Source organism: Sphaeramia orbicularis, chromosome 10 (assembly GCF_902148855.1).
Source record: "Sphaeramia orbicularis chromosome 10, fSphaOr1.1, whole genome shotgun sequence".
Lineage (NCBI taxonomy): Eukaryota > Metazoa > Chordata > Actinopteri > Kurtiformes > Apogonidae > Sphaeramia > Sphaeramia orbicularis.
Window position 1 is genome coordinate 50,581,943 of NC_043966.1, and position 16,518 is coordinate 50,598,460.

The 16,518-nt window shown below is 39.0% G+C and overlaps 3 protein-coding genes across 5 annotated transcripts in view; 1 reads left to right on the forward strand and 2 right to left on the reverse strand.

Annotated features, from left to right (window-relative positions):
- Window positions 1-6,160, reverse strand: part of enpp6 (ectonucleotide pyrophosphatase/phosphodiesterase 6) — a 50,356-nt gene extending 44,196 nt beyond the window's left edge. Inside the window, exon 1 of the mRNA XM_030145970.1 lies at window positions 5,889-6,160. Within this exon, the coding sequence (XP_030001830.1) occupies window positions 5,889-6,141 (253 nt within the window). The 5' untranslated portion in view covers window positions 6,142-6,160. The remainder of the gene's footprint in view (window positions 1-5,888) is intronic.
- Window positions 6,161-6,868: 708 nt separating this feature from the next.
- On the forward strand, window positions 6,869-9,975 carry LOC115427420 (uncharacterized). Its single transcript, XM_030145969.1, has 8 exons — window positions 6,869-7,083; window positions 7,538-7,716; window positions 7,875-8,008; window positions 8,471-8,618; window positions 8,734-8,887; window positions 9,014-9,108; window positions 9,237-9,507; window positions 9,652-9,975. The coding sequence occupies exons 1-8, from the start codon at window positions 6,895-6,897 to the stop codon at window positions 9,853-9,855; spliced, it is 1,374 nt and encodes a 457-aa protein (XP_030001829.1). The 5' UTR covers window positions 6,869-6,894; the 3' UTR covers window positions 9,856-9,975.
- Window positions 9,976-10,159: 184 nt separating this feature from the next.
- LOC115427419 (uncharacterized) lies at window positions 10,160-15,973 on the reverse strand. Of its 3 annotated transcripts, XM_030145967.1 has the most exons (12): window positions 15,672-15,973; window positions 14,260-14,484; window positions 13,731-13,969; window positions 13,484-13,590; window positions 12,598-12,761; window positions 12,324-12,515; window positions 12,154-12,240; window positions 11,785-12,035; window positions 11,576-11,695; window positions 11,158-11,298; window positions 10,934-11,051; window positions 10,160-10,450 (listed from the first exon to the last, which is right to left on the reverse strand). In XM_030145967.1, exons 1-9 carry the CDS (start codon window positions 15,787-15,789, stop codon window positions 11,681-11,683), a joined length of 1,398 nt encoding a protein of 465 aa, XP_030001827.1. In that variant the 5' UTR covers window positions 15,790-15,973; the 3' UTR covers window positions 10,160-10,450; window positions 10,934-11,051; window positions 11,158-11,298; window positions 11,576-11,680. The 3 variants fall into 3 exon arrangements, with proteins under 3 accessions (XP_030001827.1, XP_030001826.1, XP_030001828.1); XM_030145966.1 differs by lacking the exons at window positions 10,160-10,450; window positions 10,934-11,051; window positions 11,158-11,298; window positions 11,576-11,695 and having other exon boundaries at window positions 11,715-12,035; XM_030145968.1 differs by lacking the exons at window positions 10,160-10,450; window positions 10,934-11,051; window positions 11,158-11,298; window positions 11,576-11,695; window positions 12,598-12,761 and having other exon boundaries at window positions 11,715-12,035; window positions 12,324-12,508.
- Between the last annotated feature and the right edge of the window lie 545 nt (window positions 15,974-16,518).

Sequence of the window (16,518 nt, forward strand, 5' to 3'; positions counted from 1 at the left end):
AAATTCTTACACAAGAACACCAAAACACTTGTTGACAACAGCAACAAATCCAACTTAAGCAATTTGTGGGAATCATGTTTATGGCCGCCTTCTAGCCCAGATCTAAACCCTCTGGATTATGCTATTTGGGGCGTTTTAGAACATGCTACCAATAGAACATCACATAGCAATGTCGACTTTCTTAAAGATACTATTAAAGAAGAATGGGAGAAGTTGTCACCCGAATATTTGAGGAACACTTGCGCAAGTTTCAGGAAGCGTGTGAAGGCAGTTATTGAGAAAGAAGGAGGACACATAGAACAAAAACATTTTCTATTATGTAAATTTTCTTGTGGCAAATAAATTCTCATGACTTTAAATAAACTAATTGGTCATACACTGTATTTCAATCCCTGCCTCAAAATATTGTAAATTTTGCTTCCCCACCCTGTAAGCTTGGTGACGGGGCAACTACAAGAACAACCATATCGCCAACTAATTCACACATCACTTACTCTACACTGCCAGTGACTGTTAGAATTGTACCTGTGAATCTGGCTCCCTGACTGTGCTGTCAGTATTGGTGGGCTTCAATCACTGCTAGCAGTTGCTAGTTCATCTCCAGGAGGATTAGGAGTCGGACGGACAAAAAAAGTGTCTAGCCTCTGTAACTAGGCTTTTTCTTGCCCTCTCCTCTCCTTTTCTTTGCGTTTTGTCGCTCCACTTTTATGCTTATATGAACTGCCACATGATTACATTGGTTTAGATCCACATGCCTGGACTTTCTGTTGACTAGTGATTGATGATTCCATTGGTGGACGGCTGTTGATGATGATTAAACCCAAAATACATTTGGAGACAATATCGGCGATCCATTTGTAAATTTGAACATTGTAAAGTTAACTGTGAGAGTGAATATGAAGCCAGCAATGCAACACACACTTTTATGCTATGTTTTGAATAAACCCACAAGACCAAGGTCAATCTTTTCAAATTTTTACTATGACTCAATAAGGCTGGGACAACTTATATAAACACAAACATATATAGGTTCAGTCATCATATATTAAATTATTGCAGGAAAAGGTCAGGGCCTGCTCTTCTGTCTCAGGCCCCCAAGGCCTGGGCCGGTGGAACACTGCCCCCCAGCCCCCCCTGAAGCCCCGTCCCTGAAACTATACCACATAGGGCAGGCGAGAAATTGCCTTTTTTTTTAAATGGGGGGGGGGGGTCAGTTAAGAAAGACTAGAGTCTACGATTAGAGGAAGCACTACTGCACTGATCCACAGGGGAATGTAGCTACAGCTACAACAGCCTAAGTAGAATTCCATTTATTTATGTCTTGTACCCATCTTGTCACATTTTACAACATCTTGTTACATCTAGTGTATCATTTTCATCGTGTTGCTTTCATTCCCATTTTTTTCCCCTTGTTGTCTCTTTTATGTCCTTTACATCTCATTAGCCCTTTACTTACTGTTTCATCTTTTTTTGTGATCAAATTTTTTATTTGTTTTCCAAATGTTGAAAAAGGCAGTACATACTAATAACAAATACAAAACATAATGACAGAGATAAAAATGACAAAATAAGTGACTGCAATAGTAAAAAAAAAAAAAAAAAAAGCAACAAACAAGCAAACAAAACAAAACAAAAAAAACCCCACAAAGTAACGCCCCCCTTCCCTCCCACCACCCCTGGACCCCTCAGAACTGCAAGCTACAAGCAAACTAGGTGGCTAGATCCGCTCCTTTAGTTTCCCCACCACTGAAACCCATAGATCAATCATAGATTCCCTGAATCCAATCACACGAGCAGTGGACAATTCTGGGTAAATAATGTCAAGAAATGTGAAGATCCAATTGTTCATTGACAGCTTATCAGGGTGTTTCTACCTCATAGCTACTCACTTCTTAGCTGCAGTCGGGCCAGCAAGTATAAGTCTTTTCTGGTGCCCAGATGTCGACAACTGAGATAAATCATTTAGGAATAAAGTAGTCACTGACACTGGAATTATCAGAGAAAATATATCTGCTAAATGAGAAGATACCCTGTTCCCAAAAAAAGCAACAGGTGGGCACTGCCAGAACATGGGAAGGAATGTACCAGGAGCCCCAAGGGAACACAGGGTACACTGGGGATCAGGCACTAGACTCAGCAAGTGCAGTCTTCGTGGGGTCAAGTAAATTCCATGAGCAAAATTCAGATGAATTTGTTGGTGATTTGGATTATGTGAAGTCAGCAAAATGTCAGACCAGAATGTGTCCCAATCAAAATCAGGTCTATGTCCTGGAACATCACTTCTCCACTGTTTGTCTAAGAGCAGGTCCTTGTAAGAGGACTTTAGTACAAAAGTATTAAAAATAGAGACGAAGCTGTCACACCAGCTCCCAGACATTAGTCTGGTTTTGTCTGTCTTGTCTGTCATTTCCTGTTTTATTTTGTTAAGTCCTCCTCATGTGTCATGTCTGGTGTCTTTGCTTCCTCTTCCTAATTTTCCCCACCTGTGTGATTACCTTTCCCCGCCCTGATTTGCTACACCTGCATCTCGTTTTCTTCCCTTCCTCTTGTGTATTTAAGCCCAGTGTTTCCCCTTGTCCTGTGCCAGTTTGTATTCTCCTCTGTGCGATACTTACCAGCGTTTTTGGATCCTGTCTGTTTGCCTGTTTTTGACCCGGACTGCCTTTTTTGACTCCTGCCTTTTTGCCCAACCCTTGTCTGTGCCTCTGCCGCCATCTGATTCCTCGTGTGTTTGACCTTCTGCCTGATTTACTGGTACGTGAGCCTGCCTTTTCCTAATGTCATGTTGCCTTTCCGTTTGCTTTCCTGTGTATGACCTGGTTTGGACTCTGACTAGTCTCTGCTTTTCCCTAGTCGGGTTACCGACGCATGTTAACGGTCCGGGCTGTGAAGTCCAACCTCTGGTCCTGTCTCTGGATCCTGTGAAGAGTCCGGGATCCATTGTCTTCAAGGATCTGCTTATCAATATTGCCTGTGAATTGTCTCTTATTATTGTGTTTAATAAACACAGTGAACTTTTACGTCTGTCTCCGGGTCTTGCAATTGGGTTCAGTTTCCGTACTCAGACCATTACAGAAGCCCTTGGAAGTTCCTCTGTTCAGAATGAGTTTATAAAAGGGGTGGTGTTTCAGAAGCTGACCCCACAGGGCCCCATAGGCCTTAAGTGCCACTCTAAGCTGAAGATTTAAAAAAAAAAAAAAAAAAAAAAGATGAGCCTGATGGGTCATAAGAGTCTTTCAGATCCTGAAATGACCAAAGACTGGTGTCATTATAAACATCCCCAAAGGTATGTATGCCTTTTTTCTCCTACTGGGAAAAAGTAACAGGCCTCTGTCCTATCAGAATTTGGTTGTTTTTTTGTTTTTTTTTTGTTTTTTTTTAATATTCTATTTTCAGTTTTTTATATGCAATGTGTACAAACAAAATATACCATCAATATAAAGACAAAACAATATTAAGCAAGGCAAGAAGGCTAACCTTACAAAATGAAGAAAAAAAAAAAGAGGGCAAAACAGTCAGTGCACAAGGTCAATACAGATAACTACATTAAGTACTTGGTCTAAAAGATGTACCAATATGGTCTGAATATGGCTGCCAAATTTTCAAAAAGGCGTTATATTGTTTTCTGAGACAGTGATTTTTCCAGGGGGATGCAACTGTTCATCTCAAAAGTCCACCTTATCACCATAAGAGGAGGGCAATCAGATTTCCATGACACTGCACTGCACTTCTTGGCCACACATAGAGCAACTTCCATAAATTTGAGTTGAGCATTGTTTAGAGAACCACGGATACTTGTAAAGTTCCCCAGAAAACAAAGTTCAGGGTCCACTGGAACATCAGTTTCAGAATTTGGTTGTTATTAAGTATTGGGGACTCGAGGTGCCATGGACAGAGAATAGCACATGATTTCTGGGAGTTACGCCGAATCTGAATAACATGTGAGATAATGCTCTTTAAATATCTTACATTTTAATCCATTTTAAATTATAATGCCTATGTGTTTTGTACGAAAGCATATTGCATTCACACAAAAAACTAAATTCGGCTCTATTTTTCTGAATTAACGGGATAATTCTCTCGTAATTACGAGAAAAAATAAGTTAAAAAAAAAAAAAATCGGCGCTGTTTTTATGAATTGAGATACTGTTTTCTGAAAAACATTAAATTCGGCGGTTTTTCTGAATTTACGAGATACTGTTTTCTGAAAAAAAAAAATTTTTGCTCTGTTTTTCTGAGTTTATGAGATACTGTTTCCTGAAAAAAATTAAATTCGGCTCTGTTTATCTGTGTCAGTGGGACAGTGGTCCCTGATCCTGGCAGGAGCTCCTTCTACCTGTGCTGCTGAAAAGCCTTCAGGGGAGCGTGGAGTTTTTTCCGTTCTCGTAACCGGTTCCGTTCACAGATCATGGAAGTAGTTTGGTTTACAGAACTCAGAACCAAGCTGTGCTCTGACCTCCAAGCCCCGCTTCGCGCACGGATCAAGCCCTCCAAGCTCACCGGTGTGCAAGCCGGACAGGAGCCGGCGCTCGGAGCCTGTAGCCCGGCTTCCTGGAGAACATGACGCAGTGATGGGAGTTGGCATTAATGATGTCAAATAAAATGACATTCACCAGCATTAAAGAAAATATAAACAGCAGAAGAGTGCAAATGTGTATTAATTTATTTGTCGGACCTGATGGAAAGCATTACTCAGAACTAGATCGGTGGAGGAGCAGCTTGGTGTAACAGTTCACCGCGCGCCCCCGCACCCCACCTGGACCTGATGGAAAGCTATGGGGGGGGGGGGGGGGTGAACCGGCTTGCACACTGGTGAGCTTGGAGAGCTTGATCGCGCGAAGCAGGGCTTGGAGGTGTGAGCACAGCTTGGTTCTGAGTTCTGTAAACGAAACTACTTCCATGATCTGTAAATGGAACCGGTTACGAGAACGGGAAAAACTTCATGCTCCCCTGAAGGCTTTTCAGCAGCACAGGTAGAAGGAGCTCCTGCCTGGATCAGGGACCACTGTCCCACTGACACAGATAAACAGAGCCGAATTTAATTTTTTTCAGAAAACAGTATCTCGTAAACTCAGAAAAACCGAGCAAATTTATTTTTTTTCAGAAAACCATATCTCGTAAATTCAGAAAAACATAGCCAAATTTAACGTTTTTCAGAAAACAGTATCTCATTAATTCAGAAAAACAGCGCTGATTTTTTTTTTTTTACTTATTTTTTCTTGTAATTACCTCGTTAATTCAGAAAAACAGAGCCAAATTTAATTTTTTGTGTGAATGCAATACACTTCCGTAGTTTTGTACTTTAATGCTGCATTTTAAAACAAACATCTACACAATTTCACCTCAGTGCTCAAGTTCATTACACAGCAAAATAAGTGTCTGGTTTCTTCAACTTACATATAGGACAAAGAAAAGTCTTTAAACCAATAACAACAATATTTAAGATAACTGTCTTAAAAAATCATCACTACTGTGGATTTCAGATTTCTGAATATATAGTTTCTCTCCTGTACTGTACAAAGTCTGTCTTTGACTTTGTTCTAAACATGTTTTAACCATTATTTGCACAACTTCCCAAAATACACCGTTGCCCATTGAATTGGAGTAAACATTTTTTACTTCATGAAATGATTATGACTGTGATTTATTCCTGATACAAAGTGTAACGTAGACTCAGTATGTAATTATTGCACCTGGTCAAAGATGATTACTGATGTGTAGAAATAGGAATAAAAACGGGAATGTATCTAAAAACAAAACTATTCCTTTTTTGGGGGGGGGGGGGGGGGGGTAACGACAAACATTATTAGTTTTTGATTTATTGAGGAAATTGTAAGATGCTAGCTGTCCCTATTCTCCTCTACTACAACAGTGGACGGACGGATTACCTGTAAGTAGTGAGTAGTAATTCGGGTATGATAAACTGGGGAAGTCCGGGGTCATGTAGTCCACTTTCACTCCAGTGGCCACGAGCTCGCCGAATCCGGGAAGCGCGCGCAGGTCGTTCATGTAGTCGTATCGGAATCCATCGATCAAGAACACGAGCAGCGGATGGGCCGCGAGACTCGGACGGTCAGCGAACAGCAGCATCAGCGGCACGAGGACACGGCACGAGGACACGGCTCTCTCCAACGGGGACATGGTGGAGCTGCCGAAGCGGGGGGCTGCAGTAGTGTTTGGGCAAAGCAAGTGACGGGGACGATGCCCACGGACTCCTACGTGGGTGGGGTTACGGTCTGGACGAATAGGACACAAGGGTGCAAAACAGTATGGAATCACAGGAGTGCCAAAATTAAAAGGAAATAAATGTGGAAATAAAAAGAGAATCAATAAAAGAAATTTGGAAATAAAAAGAGAATCAATAAAAGAAATTTGGAAATAAAAAGAGAATCAATAAAAGAGAATCAATAAAAGAAATTTGGAAATAAAAAGAGAATCAATAAAAGAGAATCAATAGTAAAAAAAATATACAAATGCAGTCATATCATTGCTTTTGCTTATTCCATTTTGACATTGTCTTTTCCATTTGCATTTTGACATTGTCTTTTCCATTTGCATTTTGACATTGTCTTTTCCATTTGTGTTTTGACATTGTCTTTTCCATTTGTGTTTTGACATTGTCTTTTCCATTTGTGTTTTGACATTGTCTTTTCCATTTGCGTATTGTCATTGCTTTTCCCTGATGGCTCAAGCTGTCAATCAAATGGCTGTGGGCGGGTTTTCCTGTCCAGGATAACTAGTCGATACCTGATCAGACGATTCCTGCTTGACAGTGGCTATGCAGTAGCTCTGTTTATGTGTTAGCTGTTAGCGCGGGAGACCGGAAGTAGCGTCACGGACAGGACGTAGACGCGCATACACATTTATCTGAAGTAAAAAGAGGGAAAGTTAAATATGGTGGACGTGGATGAATTGAGAAGAGGCGTTCAACGAGAATTATTAGCAATTGCTCGGTATGTGGAGGAAAATTTTCCAAAGGACTATATTTTAAGGTTGGTGGAAGATGTAATGGAAAGTCTTGGAGAAATATCTGCACTGAGGGATGCAGACATGGACGAAGCTGTATGGCGCAATCTTGAGGAGGTAAGTGTCTTATCCCCAAATACGATCCTGTCACGTTATCGGTCAGCTTTGTACACAAGTCTTAAGAGGGACAAAAGCTACACTATGACTCTGATTCATGTATTAGGCATTCACAATACACTAATTAGCAGCCACGGCCGAAGTTAGCACTAGCTATGGGCAGAGCTGGGCTCAGTTCACACAAACGAACAGATTAGGGCAGAGTCACACAGTGTGCTGAGGTGAAAAGGTGTTGGTACACAGTTTTATTCAGTAAATTACTACAACGGCAGGTTTGTGTGTGTACTTCATCTGCCTCCGGTCTGTCAGTCTTGCCGTAGTTATAATCATACTTTGTGACACTTTGCAGCAGTAGCCTGGATCAGCTCCACATGCAATGATAGATTCAGAAAAGATATTGTGGTTACACATAATTCTTTTCCGGATGTCATTTGTCATGTTTGTGGTTTCCTAGGTATGCATGCAACTACGTGTTGAAGCTAGGCAGTCAGGACCTGGACGACCTAGACTAGAGATACCAGTGGACATTATGGAGTCATATGTTCTTCTGGGGTTACCTGCTACCAAAATAGGTGAACTGTTTGGAGTGTCAACTAGAACCATCAGAAGGAGAATGGCATCCCATGGATTGAAGTGAGTATTTTATAGATCGTAATTTTATTGACAGTATTGTTTACACAACAAGAAATGGATTCACTAGTAACATAGTCATTTAAAATGAAAATAAATCATACTGGTAAGTCAATAGATGTTCAGTTTTTACATTTGGCTGTTGTATAATCTTTTGGCAGGTTGTCAGATTTGTACACTCCACTGACTGATGATGAACTTGATGGCATTGTCGCAGACATCCACAGGCATAATCCCAGAGCAGGGATTAGGATGATTCATGGTCTTCTTAAATCACAGGGTGTACATTTGCAAAGTAAGTATGGATGCTGGAATTTTCCAGATCAAAGTCACAATTTAAAATGGACCAAGTATACAATTAACAGAATGGAAATAAATGTAGAGATGATACCATCAATGAAATATTTCAATATTTTCTTTAAAATCCTTTGAAATGCTGTTAAAGATTTCCTTCGCAGACAGGTTCCTAGGCCCTGGTAGTCCTTATAGTGTTTACAGCTATAAGGACAACTTCAGGGCCTGAAGACCTGTCTGAGAGCAAGAGAGCTTAAATGGTTGCATGGTAATAAAGTTATAAATCCTGTTATAAATGCTCCTTACATTGTGCGTTTCTGCATATACAGGAACAAAACAACTTGGAATGAGGAGCAACAATTATAGTTATGTCATTGGCAATAATATAACTTATAAACCAATACTTATTGTTACTGGACAAATATGTTGATTTCAGTTTAACTTTTGTGTGTGTGTTATGCAGCCTATCGTGTGCAAAACTCACTGCGACGAGTGGATCCTGAGGCTGCCCTAGCACGGCAAATATCCATGCATGTGTTGAGGCGCAGGCAGTATGCAGTCCCTGCTCCAAACAGTTTATGGCACATTGATGGAAACCACAAACTAATAAGGCAGGTCCTTGCATTTCTTTTGTTCTTTGTTGCATTCATGAAACTATTTTGTCCTTTTTCTACACCACTGTGTAATTCTAAATATATATTTATATTTTTAATATTTCTTTTATAGACAGCGGATCGTGATACATGCAGGAGTGGATGGATTCAGCAGGCTTATTGTTTACATTGATGCAGCTACAAACAACAAATCCACGACTGTTCTGGACAGCTTCATGTCGGCTGTTGCTCAGTATGGCTTACCATCCCGTGTAAGGTCTGATAAGGTAAAAAGTATTGCATTATTAAAACATTCATCTTCTGCATTGAGATGACAGAAGTAATACAGAACTTCTGAAAAGTACAGCATTTTGCATTTGTTTTTATTATATATATATATCAATTCCCTGAAGGGTGGGGAAAATGTTGCTGTTGCCCATTACATGGTGAGCCATCTAGGAACAGGCAGGCAGTCCCACATCACTGGATGCAGTGTGCATAACCAAAGGTAATGTATGACTGTGGAACTAATTGCTGTCATGGTGATCAGACATATTTTGAAATGTTGAAAAGTAAATTCCTTCTGTATATATTTGCAAAATTTGAACTAATTGTGTTTTTTTGGTCAATCAACAGAATCGAAAGATTATGGAGAGATGTGTATGGAAATGTCCTCGACTTGTTCCATACACTCTTTCGCAATTTGGAATTGGAAGGGTTTCTAAATCCTGACAATGAACTAGAGTTGTTTGCTCTCCACTGGATCTATGTTCCACAGCTTCAGCAGCACCTTCAGGCATTCAAGGATGCCTGGAATCACCACAGCTTGAGGACAGAGAGAGGGCAGTCCCCCATGCAACTGTGGCTTAGTCAGACACGTGAGGGAAATAATGCTGATCCACTTCAGGTACAAGTTCCCTGTAGTGTTTGGAGTACTTGTGTGTGGATAATAGAAGTTTCACGTACCAAGAAAACTTCCAAGCGTGTGTGGGAGTTTACTTGCCAATAAAACTTTTTTGTGATAACTTTTCAAATTGTGATTTCTCTTCAGGTTGCTGATGATTACGGCGTAGACTGGACAGGACCTCACAACCCATACCCAGACGGTGTCACTGTACCTGATGCACAACTACCCCGGCAGCTTACACAGGCTGAAATTGCATCATTACCTGATCCGGACATTCCTTTTTCTGCGGCACTGCAGGCATACATGGATACAGTGAATATTATTAAGGACATTTTTCAACAAACATAGGCATATCATGATGGACTGTACAATAATCATAACATTATAAACAGCACCTTTAAAAAGACATAAATATTGCAAATTCCACTTTATGAAATGTTTGGTGATTAATGTTATGACAACTTGTGGATTTATAATAAATGCCTAAAAAAAAAAAAATTCTGTTCAACTTCAGTTGGAAATTAAGACATGGCAAAGGGATACAAAACTGTTTTTATTGCATTTGAACATTTGAACATTCAAACATTCTTCACTTTAACATTCTAAAAGTCAAACATTCTTAAAAGCATTAAGAAAATTTGGGGGGGGGGGGGGACATCACAATAGGATTGAAAATCCTCTCATTTTTAAAATATTTTTTTAAACTCTTAACTAACCCTAAGATTTTAAACAAGTCCAAAACCTGTTGGAACAGAACTGATTGCTGCGTTCAGAGCCTCACAAAAAGCGTCATAAGAGCTATAGTGCGACGGCAGCCGAAGGGTCTCCATGCAAGTGCTGGATTGTGGCATTTGTCCATGCACAATTTCTACATACAGCTCTTTTGGAGGAACTTCCCATCCATGCCAGAACTTCAGAAGTTCCAGGAGACATTGTGAGGAGGCTAAGAAAGGATTTGGGACATGGTAAGTTAAAGTACATATGTCAGGCACATTTCCTACCATCTGTGCAATTGTATGTCCAGGAAATACAATTACAAAAAGGCACACATGTGAGCTGTACATGTAGTTTTGAAATTTCAAAGGTATACAATTATCAGCAACTTAATTTTAAAGTTAAAAAAAAAAAGTTTAAAAAGTGTTAATGAAAGTGGAATTACATAATGTTGCATAAAACCCATTCAATTCAGTGATTAAAATACATCAACAGTACAATAACGAAATGAATTTGTAACTTGAAACTGTTAATTACCTTTAGTTAAAGCATTTAGGTAAAAATGTCACATTTAAATTTAGTATAGCCAGGATGAAAAAGCTAATTCTTTTGAAAAACTCAGCTTCCTTTGAAGCTAATCTTCTTGGGTCTGCAAAGCCAAACTGACGTTGAGGGGTTATCACAAATGAAAAAGTACTGTTTGAAAACTTACCATTTTCAATGTATTCTCTTAGAAAGCCAGAGATACGGCACTTTTCCTCCAGACTCATGTCATCAGTCTCATCATCACTGTCAGACTCCGCTGGCCAAATGATGCGTCCCAGAAGTAGCTGTACAATTACAGATAAAATCCCATTGTTATGCAATATAGCATGTATGGAGATCAACAAACTTTAGCTTATAAACAGTTAAACAAATGAGTAGCCATACACATACCTGTGGTGAGTACAACACAGCACAGCTTCTTGGAAACAGCAACGGCAGGGTATCTGGTCTTTTGGTCACTAGATCCAAAACCTGCGTTTCTTTTAGTCCTTTTCGTAGCTGTTTGATTTGACTTTTTGATCTGGAAAGAACCTATGAAAAGAAATACCAATTATTATAAGACATCTTTGTACTACTTCACATTTTTGTTTTACTTCACATGCACATTATTATTTCTATGTCAAATATTTTATTTATTATTTATTTGTTATTCATTTTGGGGGGGAATTTATTTGACAATTTACGGATCATTACAAAACGGCTTTCAGAAATTGCTAATACATTATGGTAAAGAGTTAAGAGTTTTAAAAAAAATACTCAAAAATACAACTGCTGAAACAATAAATGAGAGAGAAAAAATATTATTTACAGCATGAAAAAGAATCTTTTCAGTCAGCCATCCTGTTTTCTTCTGTGACGCCAGGAAGATCCCATCCAACTGCCAAGCTCTGTATGGACCTCTTCTGATCTGCTGTCAGGTCAGTGGACCCTTTCAACCGTTGAAAATAAAGCAAAATCACAGCAAACAGAAAGAAAACAAATAAATATGCATTTTTTTTGTTAAAATAATGTCTGTACCAGTTCAACTGCCTCCCTGACATCTGTATCGCAGCAGTCTTTGATGTCAATGGAGGCCATTTCAGGCATTCCACCACCCAACACATGAATAACAGCTTGGCTTAGACCAGTTAAACAAGGGCCATTGTGAAGAAAGGAATGGCCAATCATTCGGCCAGCTACCACGAAAAGGTCACTATCCACAAAGACTTGAGATGCTGCAGGAACAAGGTGATCCTTTTCACCCTCAAACAACAGGGTCTTTCCAGCACCTGAAAGAATGACCCAAGAATATGACCTTCTAAATATCTAACTTCCTTTAGGGGTTAATATTTATCTCTCTATATCTGTACAAATGCAGTATGCTGTACAAGTACACATCATACATACCAATTTTCCATTCAAATCCAAACTGTAATTTGGACATTACAGTTGAAAGGCAATGTCGTTTCACACCATCCCCTATAGCTGCATCACCTGTTTTTGGAACACAACAAAAGGTATAATATAAAATTATTCCAGCTATTAAAGCAATAAAGGCTTTATATTACTTGCTGTACCTTCAAGAGTACAGGTTAGGGGAGCCGTCCAGTCCACTCTTTGTCTTTTGTAGAAGCTGATAATGGTCTGTTCCCTGGCCTCATTAGAATCCCTGAGGTCCATTCTGAAGTGAAGCTCCTCACCAGAATTCTTCATGACACTTTGTCTGAAGAGCTTTATGGCCTCAAGTGGATCATTAACTGTCCTCCAATCTGAAATAAATAAACCCTTTTAGTGTTATATTATTAATTTTAGATCACACATTTATAAATTATTAAAAATACGGACACAAACAGTTGCCTGCCTCTGCGTATGAACAGCCTTCCCCTGAATCTGTCAAATCTACACTCTGGATCAAAGGGAGTGATGACCCTGGGCTCGATGGCAGTGGGACTGTTATGGCCTCACACACGGACGATGGCCCTGCCTGCACCACAGCTGCTACATTTTCTGCCGTGCTTCAGTGTGTAAAACAAGTTTAGTTTTATAAACATAGTGGCATGCAAAAGTTTGGCCACCCATGATCAAAATTTCTGTTTTTGTGAACAATTGAACAAGTAGAAGATAAAATGTTCTTCAAAAGGCATAAAGTTAAACATGAAACACTCCAATATCTGTCTGTAACTTCATGCATTTTGGAAATCATTTCATCTTCTACGTGTTTAATTGTTCACAAAAAAGGACATTTTGACCATGGGTGCCCAAACTTTTACAGGCCACTGTATTTATTGAAGTTTAGGCTTTATTTAATGCCATCACTCCAATAATTTCCTTAAGAATAACTTCGGTACTTCAGAACTTGAGCCTCAATTTGAATAATGTCAACACTGTAAATGACTAAGGGAAAAAAGTCTTTACTGAGCTCATTTTATTATGAAACAGAAGAGCCACTGTAAGCTACACAAGTTACTCTAGTACAATTAATTGGTACAATAAAATTTTGAAATGACTAAAATGCCATTTAATGCAGGTTGAAATTTCTAAAAGCTGTGCATCTGCCAATGTAAACACTACATAAAATAAGTGATGTAAAATATTATGCACAAATAATGTACAGCAGCTTTGAAGACTGTAAATAAAATAATGTATCTAGTGTCTATAGTGAAATATTTAAATAAATTGTTTTTGACAGCCGATTAAAGGCTTGAGATGATTTAGAGGCTTCTTTAAAACAACCTACCTATTACACGTCTCACTGTGAGCCTTAATTGCATCAAACTGGAACTCTACCCCACAAGACAGACATGCAATCAGAGGTCCAGTTGTGTCTGAGGACTCGCTATCTTCCTGTGGTTAAAAAAGAAACAGAAAAGAAAGGCGATCATAGATATTTACAAAATTTTAAAAATACCCAGAAATAAACATTTGTGTAAACATGTTGTAATGTGTACTAGTAATATTGTGTGTTAATTTGCCTTTCTACTCACTTGATCCATGTTCAGGCTTCTCTGAAGTGGTCGAATGTAAATTACTGCATGCCCTATCATTGCCTGTGGTGATTTCAAATATTTCACACTGTACCCTGTATTTGGGCAGGAAATTAAAGACAACTCCCGGCTTCGTGTTGAGCCTCGAATCCTAAGAAGCTCAAATCCCCCAGCTTCACTCAGCTTCGGGAATGTAACAAACAGACATTGCTTAAAATATTGGGGGCAGGACTCTTTGCCTACAAAAGAAGATACATTCAAAATAACAGTAAATACGGTTTGAGAATAAAATTAGCACATTGTACATTTCAGATGAAGCATATTAAAAACATAAATAAGATTGTTAATCCCTGTGTCCTCGAACCAGAGCCATGTTGGCTCCCAAAAAGTTCTTCAAAAGAATTCCTAATAAGATGTCTTTTGATATGATATGATATCGGATATGTGAAAAATCTAAGTTAAATTCAGTAACCAAAAAAAACTGCAGGGTGTTATGTATGCGTTATTATTAACCTTAGCATAGGCTTACCTTGAAAAGTAATTCTTCTCTCACCCAAACCTGCATTCGCCAGCTCCAGCTTCTGGTAGCGATTTGGGGCCATGGTTGTAGATTTTTTGCTTAAACAGCAGAAGGTGTGTGAGTATGACGGAGCAACAGTTCCTCTGGCCTCAAAGTTACGAGGTATTGGCCTGTGACGCGGGGTCAGAGACCTTGATGTGCTCTGATATGGCAGGAATAGTCTTGTCACCTCAGCTATGAGAAACAGAAAAGAAAGTTTTACTAGAAGATTCTATATATTTTTTTAGAAGAAATATTATAACATCTAAAGTTGAGGCAGAGCAGAGAAACTGTATCTATGTACAATTACCGTGTAAATAATTCTTTTCATGTTTTCTTATATTGTACATACAGTTTATAGCCTACATTGACTTTTTATGATTTTTTTTTTTTCATTGAGTGCTCTATTTCTGCTCTTCTCCTTTGCTGCTTTGTATATTTCCCTGTGTGGGGCTAATGATGGCTCATTTCACTGTATTCCATATTTCAATTATGTTAATATGTACATTAATAATCTAAAACAGTTCTTATTCTCGGCTGTCGCTCCAACAATGTTTACCACGAAAAAAACCCTCTGTACTCAGGTGTATCTCGTAGATTACACCACACAAAAATTGTTTTCTTTATGCACGTATTTGCAAGTAAGGATATATTTCAGTTGTAATCAGTCAATTTACGATATGTTGAAAAAACGCCCCGCTCACAGTGCGCTGTCAAGAGCATAGACATATATAGGTAGACGCCGCATTGAGCGCTGAATCACACGTTGTCATATTAGATGTGGCAAGAGCGAACCAAAAACACGTACACCACTAGAGAGTGAACGGAGAAATAGTATAGTTGTATAGATATATGTATGTATATACGTTCACCAATGCCCTCCCCGTACAGAGTCCTAAATATATAATTAGTAAACATTTATAATCATCACATTAAAACTTACAAACGTTGGTTTTGATGCCTATTTGTTTCCCAAATACATTAGTGTGTGTGTTAATGGGTGAATAAAAGGCATTAAGCGACATCAAGGCTTTTTATGAAGTTCGGTCCATATGCTTGCATTAGTTTACGAGGCAGATCTACCACTACATCTTCTGTTTACTTCTCCGACAACCTAAAAGCAGGAGTGGAGCAGGAAAAGGTCGACTCTGATTGGTTGTTGACACGTACATTACCGTCGTGTCTGATCGAGTAAATATGCTCACAGCTGATCACCGTGATCGACCTAAAATTAATCGCCATCACGATTCACGATCATATAATCGCCCAGGCCTAGCGGACAGGCTGACGCATCGCAGCAACGGGCTCACCCGCTCAATGAGGCCTCTACCTATATACGTCGGAAGTCAAGATAGTTTACAAAGGAACTGAAAACTACTCACCATCAACGGGATCTCTTGGAGACGCAGCTGGTACAGCTGACTGTTGTGGCGATGATGTCTCTAGCTCGTCCAGCTTGTTAGTCGCTTCTCTCAGCAGCTTCGATATAGACGACTCCATTTCAGAAGTTCGCGCTAAGTACGTGCATGTCGGCGCGACAGTGACGTTACTTCCTGTCCGTGACGCTACTTCCGGTCTCCTGCGCTAAGAGCTAACACATAAACAGAGCTACTGCATAGCCACTGTCAAGCAGGAATCGTCTGATCAGGTATCGACTAGTTATCCTGGACAGGAAGACCCGCCCACAGCCATTTGATTGACAGCCTGAGCCATCAAGGAAAAGCAATGACAATACGCAAATGGAAAAGACAATGTCAAAATGGAATAAGCAAAAGCAATGATATGACTGCATTTGTATATTTTTTTTATTATTGATTCTCTTTTATTGAGTCTCTTTTTATTTCCACATTTCTTTTATTGATTCTCTTTTTATTTCTAAATTTCTTTTATTGATTCTCTTTTAATTTCCACATTTCTTTTATTGATTCTCTTTTATTGATTCTCTTTTTATTTCCAAATTTCTTTTATTGATTCTCTTTTTATTTCCAAATTTCTTTTATTGATTCTCTTTTTATTTCCAAATTTCTTTTATTGATTCTCTTTCTATTTCCAAAAGTCTTATTGATTCTCTTTTTATTTCTACATTTATTTCCTTTTAATTTTGGCACTCCTGGTATTCCATAAAACCGAGGTGAAGTTAGCAGCGGGTTGGATATTCCATGGACATTCAAAAGCCATCACCTTAGGGACTATCAATAAATTACTGCTCTAAACGCTGGGGAAAACTTT